The 19,345-nt window shown below is 41.2% G+C and overlaps 1 protein-coding gene across 1 annotated transcript in view; it reads left to right on the forward strand.

Moving 5' to 3' along the window:
* The window catches only part of LOC134227472 (uncharacterized), a 47,365-nt gene that overhangs the window by 14,493 nt on the left and 13,527 nt on the right, over positions 1–19,345 (forward strand). Inside the window, exons 3-4 of the mRNA XM_062708988.1 lie at positions 1,411–1,527; positions 17,718–17,865. Of these exons, the coding sequence (XP_062564972.1) occupies positions 1,411–1,527; positions 17,718–17,865 (265 nt within the window). The remainder of the gene's footprint in view (positions 1–1,410; positions 1,528–17,717; positions 17,866–19,345) is intronic.

Consider the following 19,345-nt stretch of genomic DNA (forward strand, 5'->3'; position numbering starts at 1 on the left):
AACCCGTACATTTAAGCACTTCAGTATATGTAAAAATCTCTAGGAAATACAAATCGAATGCAAATAGAACGTTCGTCATTGATCTAACTGCACGACGGCCTCTATTTTTTGTGTGCTCCACTGTATTGCATTGAAAGGAATGAAAAATATGATAAAAATACGAACAAAATCAACACCTTCTGATTTGAAATCCGTCCACCGTGGACGGGCTTCGAATTATAGGATCGTAATCCGTACAGCTATTTTCTAACAAAATATTTAAATTAAAGCAGACCAATGGATCAAACTAACACTGTGAATAGCACAATACGCACCTTGAGAAGCGATCCCTTTGTTATTTATGCTGCTGATCTTACCGGTACCATTGCGCCCAACACGCGAACAAAATGGCACCTGAAACTTCGCGTTTGCGGGGTGCCGATATGTTTTTTAATTATGTTATTTTAATTTCAGAGCCTACTATCCATTTCAATGGCCAAAAAGCTTACTGTCAAGCATAAGATCAAAATAAGATAAATCATTCATAAATTAATTCCCCTAAACCCCCTTTATTTGATTGATATCTCACGAAGTGGACGGATTTCGGTGCTGTACGGATTTCGGTCCCCCGCGGTAGTACATATTTTGTTCCATCATCATCATTGGCTTGACACTTGTAGTACCGGTACATTGGCTGTCAGATCAAAGTGACCTAGATGTTAGTCACGCGAACAGGAACGACATTAGCAATCTAATACTTATGCATCTACTGTTTGAACCAGGGTTTCGACTTTTTGTTTCAATGAGACCAAAGCAAGCGTTTTTCGGGCCAAGGGAAAATCTTGTTTCGTTGTTTATGTTGAGGATCATCTTTCACCCATCAATCTTTTCTCTAGAATTAGCATTGGAAGATGAACGAAAATCTTGCCTATTAGATGAAAATCCTTTTTCGTTTCATTACTTTCACCTCTCACTCACTTTTCGCGAGAATTATCGCAGAACAATTACAAAATTGTATGGCCGCGCTGGGATTCGAACTCAGAATAGTAACAATAATAGCTGTGGGGATGCGCTTACTTTAGTCACACCACCACGCTATCTGTATGAAAGCGTTAAGATATTTGTTCCACATAAGCTACTACCATTTGCTTTTATGATGCCACGAAAAGACTCGGATATGAGAGAAAAAGACCAAACCAACGTTTAGCGGCAATCGAAGTGAGCGAAAAATTGTTATCACTCTCCAGGCTGTTTTACTTTCCCGAAAAGCAATTTCTCCCCGAAAACTTTTGTGAGGGAAAATCATGTGCTCCTGAGATTGAGTGAGCATTATGAACCCTGCTCTTTATATTCTTAGGTTATACTGTCAATTCTTCTTATTACTTATTTATTCTTTCTGTCTATTCTTATTTATTTTTTGAAATCTTTCAGAGCTAATGAAACCCGGTGTTCGACGTCGTGATGGTCTGGGGGTCCTAGCAAGCGGTCGTCGACAACTACACCAGCGAATGCTGATAAAAAATTATGACAGGATGTCAAATTGCAAAGGTAATTTGATTATTTTAAGCACACTACTTACGGAATCCAAAGTAACGCACAACTGTCATTTTTATTATTTCACGCATGCTGCGTGGATTTCGTGGGGAGTGTCATTAACAGATATATGGTTCAAAAAAATGATTTTGCTCCACTGCGCTCATCTGCTTTTTTTATCATGTTCTGAGTGTCCTCTGAAAATTTGAGCTCATTTGGATTAAAACTTACTTTAAAAGTACAATATCAACGCAATGATCGATTCATACAGCTGATTATCGAAATATCGATTTGTATTTTGGCGTTCCCAGATATTAGCATTTTTGAAAAAAAATAGATTGATTGATACGACATTCACTTTTTAATTTATAATGGGATAGCCTTGTCGTTATGATGAACCATTTCACATGGAACTTGCCCGTAATTGATATAAAACGAAATAGAAAAATGTGAGATGGAAAATAATTCCCCTACAGATTAATTATACTTGAAATAAAACTGTAAAAAAATAAGGTAAAAAACAGCTTTCAGTTAGAACCCCTATGTTCCTACAGATCTCACAGTTGAATCTGGCAAGTAAAATGTAGATTAAACTAATGGGAACTAGTCTGCACTGGTCTGAGAAAGGTCTGCACTGACATTCGTATTTTTTTAACCTGTATCTGCCTCCCAGCTATGTAGGTTCTCTATTAGCCTGCGCTTAATGAGGAAGCGTCATTATCAGTATGATGAAAAAATAAATTTCCCCATACTAATTTGCATGCTTGAAACGGCTTGGGCTAAATCAGTAATAATCCATAGAGCGCTGTGGAGCAAAACATTTTTTTCCCACCCTAATATATAATAATAATATAATATATATATATATATACCAGAGCATTAGTGATTAATCATAGATTTAATCATGATTAATTAATAATGGAATAATTTAATCATTATTCATTAATCATAATCATACAAAAAATTTGATTCAATCATTAATCACTAATCGTTAATCATAGAACTTTACATTTAATCATTAATCACTAATCATATTCATAATTGTTTTGAGTTTATTCATTAATCATCAATTTTAATCATTGCATACATCGCTTTTATTCATTAATCTTCAATCATAATCATTTAATTTTCATACCTTTCAATAAACCAATTTGGTAAAAATGTTCCTTGATAATTGATCAATATGCAAACCATTCATAATCATTAATCATTAATCATACTGATCTTTAATCATTAATCATACACATATTGTGTCAGCATTTAATCACGATCGGTAATCGTTAATCATACTCCAAACGGTTTATTCATTAATCGTAATCGTTAATCATTGTCAAAAAATAATTCAATCGTTAATCATAATCATTAATCATTGTCAAAAATGATTAAATCATTAATCATATTCTTTAATCATAGAGTTGAATTATTTAATCATAACAAATTTAATCATTTAATACAACGTGCCCACACATCATCTATTCATCGACTTCAAAGCCGCATATGATACAATCGATCGGGACCAGCTATGGCAGCTAATGCACGAACACGGTTTTCCGGATAAAGTGACACGGTTGATCAAAGCGACGATGGATCGGGTGATGTGCGTAGTTCGAGTTTCAGGGGCATTCTCGAGTCCCTTCGAAACCCGCAGAGGATTACGGCAAGGTGATGGTCTTTCGTGTTTGCTATTCAACATCGCTTTGGAAGGGGTAATACGAAGAGCAGGGATTAACACGAGTGGTACAATTTTCAATAAGTCCGTCCAGCTATTTGGTTTCGCCGACGACATAGATATTATGGCACGTAACTTTGAGAAGATGGAGGAAGCCTACATCAGACTGAAGAGGGAAGCTAAGCGGATCGGACTAGTCATCAACACGTCGAAGACGAAGTACATGATAGGAAGAGGTTCAAGAGAAGACAACGTGAGCCACCCACCGCGAGTTTGCATAGGTGGTGACGAAATCGAGGTGGTAGAAAAATTTGTGTACTTGGGCTCACTGGTGACTGCCGAAAATGACACCAGCAGAGAAATTCGGAGACGCATAGTGGCTGGAAATCGTACGTACTTTGGACTCCGCAAGACGCTCCGATCGAATAGAGTTCGCCGCCGTACCAAACTGACAATCTACAAAACGCTCATTAGACCGGTAGTCCTCTACGGACACGAGACCTGGACGATGCTCGTGGAGGACCAACGCGCACTTGGAGTTTTCGAAAGGAAAGTGCTGCGTACCATCTATGGTGGGGTGCAGATGGCGGACGGTACGTGGAGGAGGCGAATGAACCACGAATTGCATCAGCTGTTGGGAGAACCATCCATCTTTCACATCGCGAAAATTGGACGATTGTGGTTGGCCGGGCACGTAGCCAGAATGTCGGACAATAACCCGGTGAAAATGGTTCTCGACAACGATCCGATGGGCACAAGAAGGCGAGGTGCACAGTGGGCAAGGTGGATCGATCAGGTGGAAGATGACTTGCGGACCCTCCGTAGACTGCGTGGTTGGCGACGTGTAGCCATGGACCGAGCCGAATGGAGAAGACTCTTATATACCGCACAGGCCACTTCGGCCTTAGTCTGAATAAATAAATAATAATAAATTTATTCATTCATTGGAAGCGTTATTCATTAACGCTCTGATTTATATATATATTGCCGAAAAATCGTGGTGGTATTACCGCAATAATGTTTAACCCTATGAATCAATATGGCTGAAACTTTGGTATGGTCAAATTCAAGTAATATCTGAGCTCTGTTCAAATTTTCAGCAAAATGAAAATCGGCAAGTGGGCTTTTTATTATGCAGATCATTGTATGTAAAACACTTTGGTCCATTGAGGAATGTAGTGCTATCATGCATGAAGATTATGAGATATTAGATTTGATTGTTTGAGCATAAGCATGAGCATGATTGACTGCCCACAGTCGCTACTCCGTTATTGTTAGGCCAGCTGTAGTTACAAAGAGAACCAACAGATGATATTTGGAACTAATATGACCTACACTGCCGCTAACCGCTATTCGAGCACATCTGTATACGGAGGCCCATATACAGATGTGCTCGACTTGCGGCTAGCGGCAGTACAATGTGTAAAAACAAGTGATCAAAAATTAAGCAATTCCGGTGCCGGCCGTGCCTGAATGCAGGTCAAATGGGCAGGTAGGAATGGGTAGGAATATGTTGGCGTGATTTTCCAGGCCCATGCTACGAGGTCCATTCTAGCGTAGCTAACACCAATAGCAACGCCAAATAACGCACGTTAAAACTGAACAACCCTAACACCATAAAGCATCCAATAATGTCAGGTTTGATCAATATGAAACTTCAATCAGAGATGTGCATTAAATATGACTTTTGGATTTAATTAATTTAAAACCTACTCTATACGATCAATATTAATTTCAATTATTTAATTAAAAATTGTTGGCTCAGAATAAATAACAGTTTGATTTAATGTACCACAGAAATCAAAAGGAGATTAATGAAACAAGTGCAATGAAATCCTCTGAATGAGTCGTAAACTGCTTCAGGATCCCAGTTATGCATCTTACCCAAATTACGAAAAGCGAACATTGGCTGTAAAAGTCTTCCTCATCACCATTGTAATACTTTTTATTTAAAAAAAATCATAAAAGTTCTATGAATCGTAACTTTGAAGAGGAGCCCCTTCCCCCATTACTGCGTTACGTTATTTGTGTTCAGCATCATCCGACAATCGCAATGTTTCCATCAACCATAGACTAATAGAATAAAAACGGAAATAGAGTCTCCGTATCACACATCATTCCGTTCCAGTAGATAAAATTGGCAATAAAATTCTCGGAATCACACCAGCACACAAAACAAGTGAGTTTGCTATCGGATCTCATCTCATCTCAACAATATCCCGCTGCACGCAGGACCCCATCTCACCTGGTTTGGTTGGCAATGCAAACCCTTGATGTGCGCGTTCTGCTCACTGGGTCTGTCAAGTGGTTCAAGTAAAACGGTTGAGGAGCCCCAGTAGAAAATAAAAACTATCAACTTGAGACGAGATACTCGCAAGATGAACCCATCTTTATCTCGGCGCTGTATGTCGACCGGCTGCACCGGAAAGGCCAGCAAAAAAGTGGAACGGTATTTCTTACACTTTTATTATTTGATCAGATTTGCTCCCAGTCTGTTACTCCTCAGCACAGAAAATGTGTTTCGTTGCGCACAAAGTTGAATCTCGGAACAATTTCCCGATACTGCGCGATGGCAAACTTTACGGAAATACTGGCAAGGAGTAAGAAGATGAGGGCGGTGTTAGATCAATTTTATGTCTTGTGCTACCAGTAAATGCGAGCCATTTTCAACAGAATGCTCAGCTTGAATAAGCTTGATCAGTTCTTTTAGCTAGCTAATGTTAAACAATTTGTTCTACAAATCGAATAAAAATATTTAGTATAGTGACCGCATAGCAGTCACACCGGGAAATTCGGCCACTTTAACTGGTAAATTCGCACCTTTTTTTTATTTTTCAACGAATATCAACACTGAATGCAATATTTTTTGCAGATTTCCGGCAAATTCATTCCTACTTGGAGAAGTATTCGCAAACTGAAATAATAAATCGGTTTGTTCGATCACAGAAACAAGTTGGGGACGCACATGCCACGTGGAGTCAATCTGCTCTTTTGGGACGAGGGTATAGCGGGCGCATTGGTTGCCATTATGTCCACTATGGCTAAAGCTATGAAATCTCATCGTCGTCCGTGAAGGAAGATGATAGATGGATGCTTTATCAATATCAAATAAGACGTATACGTTTGGTTATTCTTTTTCTCCTGTACTGAAGGAAGGCAAGTGGAGCAAAATGTCCCCTCAGATTTGGGACATATTCATACATGATAATACCTTTTGCCAAAAAATCCTAATAAAAATTGAAATATTATTCGTTTTACCTAACTGTACAGTTCGTTATGCTTGAATACTGAAAATCTAGTTGATACTATCAGCAAATTGATAGTTTCAACAAAAAAAAAACTCGCTTGAAGAAAAAATAAACGAATATTCCGTATTATATTAAAAATTATATTAAAAACAAGATGAGCCTAAACTAACCCGCCCGACCTTGCTCACTTTGTTTTTTTTTCACACTCTATCACCCAACCAGCGACTGTTAGATTTTCTATCAATTCTATATACGAACCTACCAAAACTTGTATAAGAACTGGGCATATGCGAAATTGTTAGATTCTTAAACAAAAAACGAAAGCTCAAGCTTGTAAGAAAAGCTTGCAACATTGTAAGGTCTCATACAATATTTGTATGAGAATCTATCAATTTTGTATATGCCTAGTTTTCAAAGTTGGAAAAATTTTGTTAAACTGTCTCAGAGATCTTTTTTATCTTTCTAACAAACATTTTTCTTAACAAACGTTTGTCGTGTACAATCCGTTGTTTATCTTCATTATTGTTGACAGGCGAGTTAACATAGGGCTGAAAACCACTTTGATAAAGATAATAATAATAATTCATTATTGTCATATAGGATAACGAATATAATACTTATTAATAAATACTAAAATTAAAGTTGGTCATATTGACCCACATTCCTCTAAGTGAAGAAAGTTTACTTGAAAGACACTGCTCGCAAATGATCGATTTATCAACCGGATGTTGTGTATTATTGTCCACTTGGCACAGAGACGGTGGCTTCGAGAGCCTTATCTCCTCTAGACTGGAATGCAGAGAAAGGTTCATAAAAGTGGGACACACAGCTTCAATCACTAGTTCATCAATCTTGTAAGATGAATCTTCACGGAAACTGTAGTGCGACATGGCAGCCTCCCTGGAATGAAAATTCAGTACATCCTTTAAATTGAGCTCCCCCTGTCGTAAATCATTGGAAGCCGTAAACGATGACCACGAGTGCCACATCATGCTACAGCATAAAACTTTATGGCGGTCAATTTTCTTACTGGCAGCGCAAATTGAAATCCGAAAATAAATTAAGATTCCAAATAGGGAAGCACCCCCAAATCGCTCAATATTGTATTCAATGGGATTAAAAAAATATATCGACTCGCCGAACCGCAGCAGTGGAATTCTCGTCTCTTGAACTTGAACGGCAACTCGAAACGGTTGTCGTAAATTTTATCAGCTTCTGTTTCTGGATAATATTACGACAGAGGAAGCTCTCACTTGCAGAAGGATGCTATTAAATTTGTCTTCAGAATCATTTACAGACATGCCAGTGAGATATTTATGGTGCCTATTTAAAAAGGTTATTGTTGTTCATTTTTCTTTATTGGTCCGATGGTTTCGTGCACATTTGTGTATATTTCTGAGCGTTGAAGGAATATAAGCGTATGATTGTTGCAATAATATTGAATATTTTTTCTTTTTTTTTAATTTTCATTTCAATACAGAGTACAAAGAGAAATAAAACCTTTTCTTTATGATCTTTGTACGCACCTACCAGTATACCCGGCTGGCTAAAGCGAAGATTCACCTATGCCTGGCGTATTGTAGACCTCCATAATTGTCGGTCCTGGTCCTAGGTGATGTCCCCAAACGATTAATTTGCCTGCCTTTATCTATTGATTAATGTTTTCGCTATTCTTTCTTCTGACATTCGCACTAAGTGAGCAGCCCACTACAATATTTTCTTTTTGTAGACACCATTTTCTAGTTTCCCACCGAGTATTCCGGTCCGCCTCTTGCAACGTCCATGCTTCATGTCCGTATAGGGCCACTGGTAGAAAAGGAGTTTTATACAGAGCATCCGGATGTAAGCTGGTTACGTAAGCCGGCCCTATCCGCAGCAGCAATACGTCTTTTTACTTAGCTGGAAACGCCATTGTAGCATGTCACAAGCGTTCCAAGGTAAACAAATTCTTCAACAAATCAAACACTACTTCAACACCAACACCACTAGGTCTTCATCTATCTCTCTCGCCGTTTCCCTCTCCAGTGGGACAAAAGCATCCACTACTACTCTGCGATCGATTCCAATGAGGTCGATGTCATCCACAAGTCCTAGAAGCATATGCGACCGTTACTCTACATGCCAGATCTCCTAGTTGCCCTCTCGAGTGCACTGTCGTTGTTCAAAAGTACATCACCCTGTTTCAATCCATAAAAGATCACAAACGAGGTTGACACTTCGTCTGCAATTAAAATACTTGATTTAAAGCCATCAATCGTTACACATCTCAGCCTATTCAGATTCACCGGAAAACCATGTTCAAACATTTCTCATTACTTTTCATTGAATCATACGCTTGAAATCAATGAACAGATGGTGAGTATGCAAATCGTGGTCCCAGAATTTATCAAGAATCCTCCGCAGACTAGATATCTGATCCGTCGTTGATCGGCCGTCACGAAAATCTGCCTGGATCTCCATTTAGCCTTGCGAGCAAGGGCGTAGGGCCAACCCGGAGATGGCGAGTTCGATTCTCGGTCCGGCCTACGATGTTTTCTGGTGAGAAACATTCTCGGCTCCGTAGGCATAATGTATCCATTGTGCTTGCCACGGGCATAACAGCCCATCTAGTTAGCTGTTTGGCAGGTTTTCATCCTCGCATATGGATAGCCTTCTTATCCGACTATATCCATCACACTTCTTAATACGGTTTTGGGAAATTTCGTTGAACAACATTTAGTCGAATGACGGCTAGACCAAGGGACTTTTAGTCGAAAGGACATTTGGTCGAATGGACATTCCATCGAAAACAAAATGCAACACAGATTTTCTTATTATTTTTTTGGATGCTCTTTCTTTCACTAAATATTAGTTGCCCCTCTACATATCGATATTGAAGGGACCATGGATTCAAACAGATATCGAGGAATGGGAGGAAAATTGAAATAGGTACTGGACCGAAAAATGTTGCGATGCTATGAAAAACGACAACAAAACAAATGTCATCTCTTGTTTTTGATGTGTTTGATATGAGCATTGGGCTTGAGCATGAGCTTGCTACTCCGTAATTGACTGAACATGCGAAATTGTACAGAGAAAACAATAAATGGGGCTTGGGATTAGCTACCCATTCTCAATGTACACGTTTCGGGAGCTCAAACATTTAAAGTCAATTTCATTTATTGAACGGCTACTCAGTCTTGCACTTATTACAACGAGTTTTTTATTTACCCGACGTTTCGACAATCATCGACAATCGACAGTCAATAACAGCGCCGGCCACGTCCTTAGGGTCATATAGGAAGAGAAAGGTTATTAGTCCGACTCTCGTTGTTAGAGACCGAGTATACCTGTGCATCTCCACGATTGTCTTGGGTTAGAATTTCGTTTCGGGTTAGAAGATCGCGCGTGTTTCGACCGGAGCAAAAGATCACTGAGATATAGCCATTTGGTTGAATTGATTTTGTAGAGAGTACATTCAATATTTTTTTCACACGGTTGGTATTCTTGAATTTCCCGGTTAAACTGATTTTTCACAGCTTTTTAAATACCACCTGAATTTTCTTTGATTTTTTGTGAATTTTTTCATGGGGTTAACTCATAGTTTCATTAACGCTAAAGGTCGTAATCAACTAAAACCCACCCGTGTAAAAAAAGATCTGGGTGTATTTACAATGCTTCGAAACTGATCTAAATCTGACATAAAGAATGCTGCGGATACATGGAGCTTATCGAAGTCATAGAAGAATGCAACGATTTTTTGTAAATTATTTTGTTGGGCATTAGTTGCAAGGTTCAGTGTTGGAAATTCAGTGAAGTTCATTGTTGGTACATTACACGAGAGGCGGCTTCCAAATTTTTATATTGAGCTCTCTAAAGTGTCTTCTTACTCGTAATGCTTGTTTGTTATTTAAGACTGTCAAAAATGAATCGGCGCACCACCGTATGAAAATTTAACAGGCCGCCGAGTATGGTTTTCTCGCCGATGGTTATTTAAGAACTATTGAAGCAATAGGGTTTCGTACATGTTTTCAAAAGCTATCTTGCCCAAAATACAAATTTTCAGTCAAGTTTATATGACACTAGTCGACCCGGCAGACGTTGTCCTGCATAGTAGGCGAAAATGCGCGTTGCAAACTGCCCATGCCAAATTTCCATAGGAATCTAAATTTTAGATTTTCTCGATTTACCCAACCTTACTCTCGATTTTTGCAAGAGGAAGTAGGTATCATATAAACCCGTCGGAAACTAGAAGGAATATGTCTGCTGAAGCAATGAACAAATCCTTCCATCCGTTTTCGTGTTATGCGGATACGAACACAGACCATTTCATTTTTATTAAATAGAAGACTAGTCGACCCGGCAGACGTTGTCCTGCATAGTAGGCGAAAAGTCGCGTTGTGGACTGCTTATGCGAAATTCCATACGAATCTTAATTTTAATATTTTACTATTTAATCGACTTTAGAAAAGATTCTTGCATGAGGAAATATGATATAAACCCGTCGGAAACGATAACGAACATATTTGCTGAAGGGATGAAGAAAATCCATCCAGCCGTTTTCGAGTTATGCGGATACGAACACAGACCATTTCATTTTTATTATATAGATTTATCATATTTATTATCATTCAGTGTTTATAAATGTGTTAACTGTTCTTCAAGAATTTAAGGAATTGTTTCCAGAAATCCTCCGGAAATTTCGTTAAAAATATTTCAAATTATAAAATTTCTTCAACAACTTTCACAGGATTTTTTTAGAGAAATCCTTTGGTAAGTCCATTGGGAAATCCACACAATTAAAACATCGTGAATTCATTCAAGAATTTATCCAAACAATCATCTAGAGATTCACACCAAAATTTTTTTCGAGAATTTCTTCAATAAATCCCCTAAGAATTACAGTCGCCTCTCTACATCTCGATATTGAAGGGACCATCGAGATAGGGAGAGATCGACGAATGGAAGGAAAATTGAAATGGGTACTAGATCCAAAAAAGCTCGTTGCTATGAAAAACGACAACAAAACAAATGTCATTTCTTGGTGTTGATCTGTTTGTTATTGTCCAAAGATGATCTAGTAGCCTAAAAATTTAAACATATCGACATATGGAGAGAGAATCCAGAACAAAATAAGATCAGAACATCGACATAGAGAGATATCGAGGTAGGGAGGTAGGGAGAGGCCCAAATGTATGAAGATTGAAGGGGCCGAGAAAACTATCGACATAAGGAGAGTTATCGAGATATAGAATATCGAGATGTGAGGAGTCGACTGTATTTCCATCTTGAATTCTTCTAAAACAAAATCCCGGCACCATTCATGTTATTTACTGGAGAACACCTTGAGGAATTTTAAAAAAATCCAAGGAAAATTCCGAATAAAAATCCAGAGGTATTTATGAAGGGATTTCTGGAAGAATTTTTGAACGGGAGATGGTGCTGTCCTTCTCCGCACGCCATTGACAGACTCATAGAACCTCCGCATATCGTTCTGCTCCATTTTTTCCTGCGCCTCGCTAATCACTTGTTTTTCATATTCTTTCTTCCTTCTGCGGTGGGATCGTTTTTCGGCTGCTCTTGCTTCCTTGTACCGATCTCTATTCGATCGGGTACCCGACACCAACATCCGGCTTCTGGCAACGTTCTTCTCGTCTGTCACTCTCTGACACTCCACACCGAACCAACCCGTCCTGGGGCTGTCCACAAACCACGTAGACCAAAATTTCACATTTTCAAACCCCCCCTTCCCTTCTTACAGACTTTCGTAGACTTTTCCGAAACCCCTTCCCCACCCCCTTGAAGTCTACGTAGACTTTTACAAATTAAAAAAAGAACATCATATGTTATTGGAAAAATATGGAAATTAATCACGTTTTCAGCAATTCGACACTGTTGTTTCATGAGGGCAAAAGTCGCAAACGTAAACAATGACTTCTCCTGCAAATTCCTGAACAACTAGGACCGCTTCCAGCTAACAACCGCTTGGAACAGGTGGAGCTCCTCGCTTTCTACCGAACGGAAGTGGAAAATACCGCCAGAAGTCTCTAATCTTCCTGAAATCAGCAAAAAAAGTCAAAGTTTACATTTGCGACTTTCGCCCTTATGAAACAGCAATGTCGAATTCAGCTATTCAAAGCCATTTCCAAATCCATTGTTTACATATCAGTCAAATTCATATTTCAAGCATAACGAAATCAAACTGACCAAAATCCAACAGAACAAATATCAATTCAAAAAGAAATTAAATTTACTCATCTGTCCATAGCTCTTGAAACCAAATCTCGAAGCCAATTAATTTAATTTCTGTTGAATTTGATTCCTCCTAAAGGTGTGCGCCACCGCCACCGCCACTTGTATCGGCGCGCCACTGTTTAAAATCTGTCACGCATCTGACCTATAATTCTGCATGCCGGTTCAAATTTTGTAGAAAACCGAATAATTTTCAGAATTTCGAAAAATTTCAAGTTGAAATTCCGAGACTGTCAAGTCTACATTACAATAAGCTTGGGAAAAAACAATGATTTTTCAATAATTCCGAAATGCAATGTCATATCGGGCCAATTTTCAATAGCAAACAATGGGACCGCATTCCCCGTCGAATGCAACTTGTTGCGAGTAAATCGGGTAATGCTAAGTTCCAAAAAGTGTGTCTACAAAATTTGTACACATACACACATACATACGGGCTGCGAAATGGTGAGTTGACATCTGGGAAGGAGCGACCTACACAGCTCTGGTCCTCACAAGTTCCAATCTCACGCTTCCATGGGTCTTCCGATGACAATTGACCGCCAGCTAAGGGTTGCGTACTTAGCTGGTAGTGCAGCCTGGGCACCCCTAATCCCAAGGCGTTAAGCGACCCGTGCCGAGAGGATGCATGGCCAGGGGGGTGAAATAATTAGCTAGGTCTTTAACGGATCCTGTGGGGTACCTGGGCACCCTCCACAGTAATTGTCCCTTACCGCGTCATGTTGGGCTATGGCGTGGTGGACCTCTTTTCCCGAGCAACTCGTGGGACCAAAATGGAAAACCAAGTCAATTCTTCAATTAGTGGTAGTAGTGTAGGAGACATGCCCTTCGCAAGAGGTGGGTTGTTCAGGTCTCCGCCTAGGAGGCCAGAGGCAATAGTCGGCAGCTCAGTGCGCAGCGCCAGCGTGGGTCACTTAACATTTATCTCGGCTAAAAAAACACCGGTACAGGTTATTGATGGCCCATGGCTTGTGCAGGCGATGAACCGCAAACGCGATGGGCTTTCGGCCTTCGAGGTGGCGACGGAACAACTGGACGCCATCATCGACTTTGCGTCATCGAAGCATAATATCAGTAAGAACCTCAAGAGGAGCTTGCTGAAACTTCGAAAGTCAATGTTGGACGCCAAGCTGGAGAGGGCGGTCGGGACGGCCAAGTCTAAACCTGTGAAATCCGTGGAGTCGAGGTCTATCCAGACGGAGGCCCAAGGATTCGCGGACTCGGGCAAGGTCGAATCGACCGAGGGCGTGCCAGCGAAGACGGTGGTGCCAAAGTCTACCCAGGCTGATGCTCAAGTATTCGCGGGCACGTCGGGGATGACTGCTCCAACGGAGCAGACACAAAAACGGGGGAGACAGTCTCCAGGGGATGAGCTCTCTGGGGGCCGCCCCAAAACGCGGAAGGGGTTACTACCCCGAACAAGGGTAGTGGGGCTGGGAAGCTGAACCCCGGCCAGGTACCTCCAAAACCGGGGGAGGAAGGACCTGGAAAGGTCCGTCCACCCAGGAAAGACGATGGTATGGGGTTACGGCAGGCTGAGAGCTCTCAGCCGCCCCAGACCAGGGAAATAGAGGGGGATGACGCCTCCTGGACCCTGGTCAAGAACAAGAGGAAACCGAAGACGTCAAGGGCCGAAACGAAGGCCCAGGCGAATGAGGGTAGCAAGAAGTCTAGGGTAGTCGCCAATCACTTCAGGGGAGATGCCCTAGTTATCACGACGGACGAGTACTCGGACGTCTTGAAGGCGATGAGGAGTGACGTCAAGCTCGGTGAACTCGGCGCCGATGTACGTCGAATGAGACGTACCCGGATGGGCGAGATGATCCTCGAGCTGAAGCGGGGCGTCTCGCAAAAGGGCGCCGCTTACATAAAATTGGCGGAGGAAGTCCTAGGCGAGACGGTGAGACGGTCAAGGTGAGGGCACTCACGACGCAGGTGAATCTAAGAGTTAAAGACCTGGACGAGATCACCGAAGTCGAAGAGCTCGTCACGGCACTGCGGCGACAGTGTGAAGTGGAGACGCCCACCGCAGCCGTTCGGCTACGGAAAGGTCCAGCAGGGACGCAGGTAGCATTGGTTCGGCTATCTGCAGCGGACGCCTCCAAGGTAGTCAAGTTAGGGAGCGTCAAGGAGGGATGGTCGGTGTGCCCTGTGGGCATATACGAACAACCCGAAGTTTGCTTTAAGTGCCTGGAACCGGGGCACAAGCAATGAGACTGCAATGGCCCTGACAGAAGCAATCTCTGCCGACGCTGCGGATTGGAGGGACATAAGGCACAATGCTGCACGAACCCTCCCAATTGTTTGATTTGTTCCAGCACATCTGTGAACAGCAAGCATCCCATGGGGGGTTCGAAGTGCCCGGCGTTTAAGCGTGCTGCAAAATCACAGTGCAGGTAACGCAGCTGGCTTGCTCGGCCTCGCCCGAGTGTTTGGTGTGCGCAGGTTTAGGGGAAACGGCGGAACACGTGTTGTTCGTGTGCCCACGTTTTCGCACAATGCGTGACCACATGCTTGCCACATGTGGTCTGGACACTACCCCGGACAACCTAGTTCGGAGGATGTGTAAAGATGAAGTAAGCTGGAACGCCGTTTTATCGGCTATCGCCCAAATCGTCTCGAAGCTACACAGAAGGTGGCGCGTGGACTCAAGGATGGCTAGTTCAGGCGCAAATAAGAGGTGGTCCGAGGGATCGGAGTCGGCTTCATGGGTCATACCGGTGGTCATGCTCTGTGGTCGAACTCGATCCTTTTATCGAACAAGTGGCCGCGCGAAGAACAACATGGTAACGTCGCTTTCGCGGCGTCGGTCAACCGGGCGGGTTCCGAGCCCGAGGACGGAAAGGGGTCCTCGTCAAGGCTGAGGCAGGCGTAGGCACTGCGTCGGCAAGTCCCTCTGTGTGTTGGCGAATAGGCCCTGTCGCAGAGAGGTCAATTTGGGGTGCACGCGGCATCATCACTCTTGATACCAGTCGTGCAGAGGGAAGCAGGCGCGAAGTCGACCCTTCCCACCTTTCAAGGACATAGGGCGTGGTAAGGCCACCTGGAAAGCCGGCAATGCGCTGGCACGATACCATGGTGTTCTTCTAAAAAGCGAGTCACGATGTTCGGTGCTGCAAGGACACGCAGCTAACCTCGAGGGTGCGTTGTGCACTGGCACCCCTTTGAAGCATTACTTTCTGGTTGTACCGAAGGGACTATGGGCTTGGCGGCAATGGAAACGGTTTAGCGGGTCGGGGATGTAGTCCTGCCTCCCTCGGTGATCCCTAACTCCGCACTTCCTGGTCAACCCAGGATGTCTGTTGAGCAGATTCCCCCTCCATTGATGATGATTATGATGATGATGATGGTCCCGCCGCATACCCCTATAAAGGTTTGAGCTAGACGATTTATCTTTAAGATAATTAATAATGATCAATTTTAATCAGATTTGGCAAACAATAAACGATCCGATTATTTCCACAGATATAAATAACATTAACAAATAACATCGCTATACAGTAAAAAACATAAGTTAGTAAAAAGAAACAGTTGAATTCCACCACAGAGTTTTGCAAGCATCATCAGTGGTACAGCGAGTCCGATTAAGTTACAAAACTTGTGATACCTCTCGCATGATGCCAAAAGTTTCGTCAAGAAGCGCGTACTCAAACTATTCTCGCTAGTACCAATCAATTTGATTTACTCGAAAAAATTCAAAACTTGTGTTACCTCTCCGTAGATACCAAAAGTCTCGATAAAATCGCATTCTATCTGAGAGCTCACTACTTTTCATAGTATCCTTCAAACAGTTCCAAATGTTTCAAGTATTGATTATAAAATCGTAAAAAGTCATTTATACCTGTATTCGCGCGCGATTCTCAAACATTTGTAGACTACACAAAAGAATGTAAAAATACAAATCAATAAATAAAATACCATCATCATCATCGAGGCGAACAAAAATAGTCTATAAGCGCCCTAATGAAATAAAAAACCATTTACATTGTTCAAGAAAAGATATCCGTTATCACAAACTTCGTCAAGATACACAATTAGTCAATACCAAAAATTTAAATATATGACTGTTTAAAAAACAGCTTTTACGTTTGAAATATAAAGTCTCTTGAACTGTGATAGTGTCCTTGCACGCTTGATGTGTATAGGCATCGAATTGAATACGTTTATTCCTTTATAAAACAATGAATTTTGTGAAGCTCCATACAAAAAATAAGGTGTTCTTATTTCATCCGCGTTTCTAGTATTATATCTATGAATGTCACTTCCTCTTTCAATTCGATTACACAAATATCTGGGCAGCAATCCATTTATTATTTTGAAAATGAACACCATAGTTAAATAAACAATTTTTTGCTTCACTGATAACCATTGTAAAGCGTCCAACAAAAAGGAGGAGGAAGTGAATCTATTACATCTCAAAATCAAGCGCATAACTTTATTTTGCAAACGCTGTAACCTCGATATTTGTGTTTCATTGGCCAGAAATAAAATGGAGGCGCAAAAGTCCAGGTGAGGAGAGATGATTGATTTGTACAACTGTATTTTACTCGCAACAGTTAATTCGTTTTTTAATCGACATTGCTTAGGAAGAAAAAAAAAGCCGTGAAGCGATAGATGTACTTGCCTTTGGACATTTTTGTGGTCATGTCCATCAAACTATTTCATATTTTACGTGACGCAGCGATTACACTATTTGAAGCTAATTCAGCAAAATGTAGTAATGTAACTACTGTTCTGATGTTGGTTTTTCATTATAGCACCCAAATAAGTGTTATAATGAATATTATGCAACCATTTCGTTGGTATGGAAAAGTAGGCCGTTTTATCACTCAAAGACGAATTGTAAACCAAATATTATGATCAGTAATTGCAAAAAATATGTTAAGCAATCAGAACACTAAAATTTCGAATCATAATCCTCTTATAAACCTAATTTTATTTTAATTATTTTATATATTTTAATCGTACTGAGACGAATTACTTTTTTGACCTTCACCTTTCACAGTACTATCAACATTCTCAGAACGATTCACCAATGCTAGTTTTCCCCCGATTAGATCATGTAAATATCAATTTGGAGCTGAATCCACACCGTACGTGGGAACAGGAGCAGCAGACAGCACCTTTTCGCGAGAACCCTTTTAAACGGGGCTGCCCGAAATCACTACGAAATGGCCACAAGGAATGGAGCTTGGCGCCCAACAGGTAAATAAATCAGTGTAAACCGATAAGCGCCACAAACCCCATTTACAGGTATTAACACCGAAACGGGGTTTGTCATGGATTTCAGGAAAAAGGGTATCCGGCCGAATGCGACGACCCGCAAGCTACAAGCCAATAGATCAACCTCACTCGATAAAATTTACCTTTTATTTTTATTGCCCTTTATCATCCGTTCATAATTTATGTTGCGCTTTTTTACTCTGCATATATCAACTCATCTTGAACGGAACGCTCCACATCGGTCTACCGGATGTCAGACTGGACCCTCTTCAATTTTACGATTTTACTACATCCGTGCCGTTCTCCTTTGCCAGTGGAAAACTGCGAGTTCTTCAACTGTGCTCGGTCGGGAGGCAAACTCACACACTACGTGCTTGGGAGCCGTTGATGGCGATAGGGCATGCAAAATTTATTCCTAAATCTAGCAGCACTTATTCAGAAAGAATGGCAGATTCATTCTACCCCACTTATCACGCGTCAATGTTGCCTTCATCATCTTGTCTGAAGGTCGACCACTCGAATTATTATGAATTATATCTATTTGAGTTTGAGTCTTTATTATGGAATATGTTTCTCGAAGCTGGTAACCAGACACCTGTTTGAATCACGACACTTTTATTAAATTTTAAGGTCAGGCAGGATGGCCATTTTTACGTTCAATGAATCGAAAGCTGCTGCCGCTGACTTCTGGGCGTGAGAAGTATCTAAAACAAAACGACTTGGAATGTGTAGGTATATTACGAAGAGCATCTAAATTTCCTCGATTTAATAATAATAAACGAGCACTACAATACAGTGTGCGAACAGATTCGCGGAGCAAGGAAAATAATTTATCTAATTTTTTTTTAACTTTTCAAATTTCTAATGAAGTCACTGAAAAACTATTTTTATGACTGAACTTTGTTTGCAAACTTGATCAAAAACCATTGGATTATATTTTTTGAGCTTTTGACGAAAATTCTGCAATATTTTAATGAGTGGCGCTTTTCTTGCGCATGTTGGTAATCATTTTGGAGAACTTCTACACGTCGTTTCTGGTAAATCTTTAAGGCTCCCCCAGACCTAAGCGATTTCATCGCCGCGACGGCGACAACTAGTCGCCGCGATTCTATCGTTGAGTCGCTGCAGGCAATGTTCTATTTACGCTTCCATACCAACGGCGACAGAATCGCTGTCGCCAAGCGATAGAATCGCGTCGCGACTGTCGCGTCGCGTGTGTTTGGGAGAACCTTTAATCTGCATCAGAGACTACGCCGGTTGATTTTTTTTTCTTAGGTGCCCTTAGTTTATCATTCTTTATTTTGGTGTGTGGCCGTTACGAGCATGCGGCTCTTGAATTGGATATTTCCCATCTGTCGCTCTTTGGAACTCCACATCAAATCAGCCTTTCCTTTGGTTTCCTTATGCGGTATCAAGTACCTTTGTGGCTGTTGTATTGGCCGCCTCGTGGACTTGGTGTTAC

This window comes from Armigeres subalbatus, chromosome 3 (genome assembly GCF_024139115.2).
Source record: "Armigeres subalbatus isolate Guangzhou_Male chromosome 3, GZ_Asu_2, whole genome shotgun sequence".
NCBI lineage: Eukaryota > Metazoa > Arthropoda > Insecta > Diptera > Culicidae > Armigeres > Armigeres subalbatus.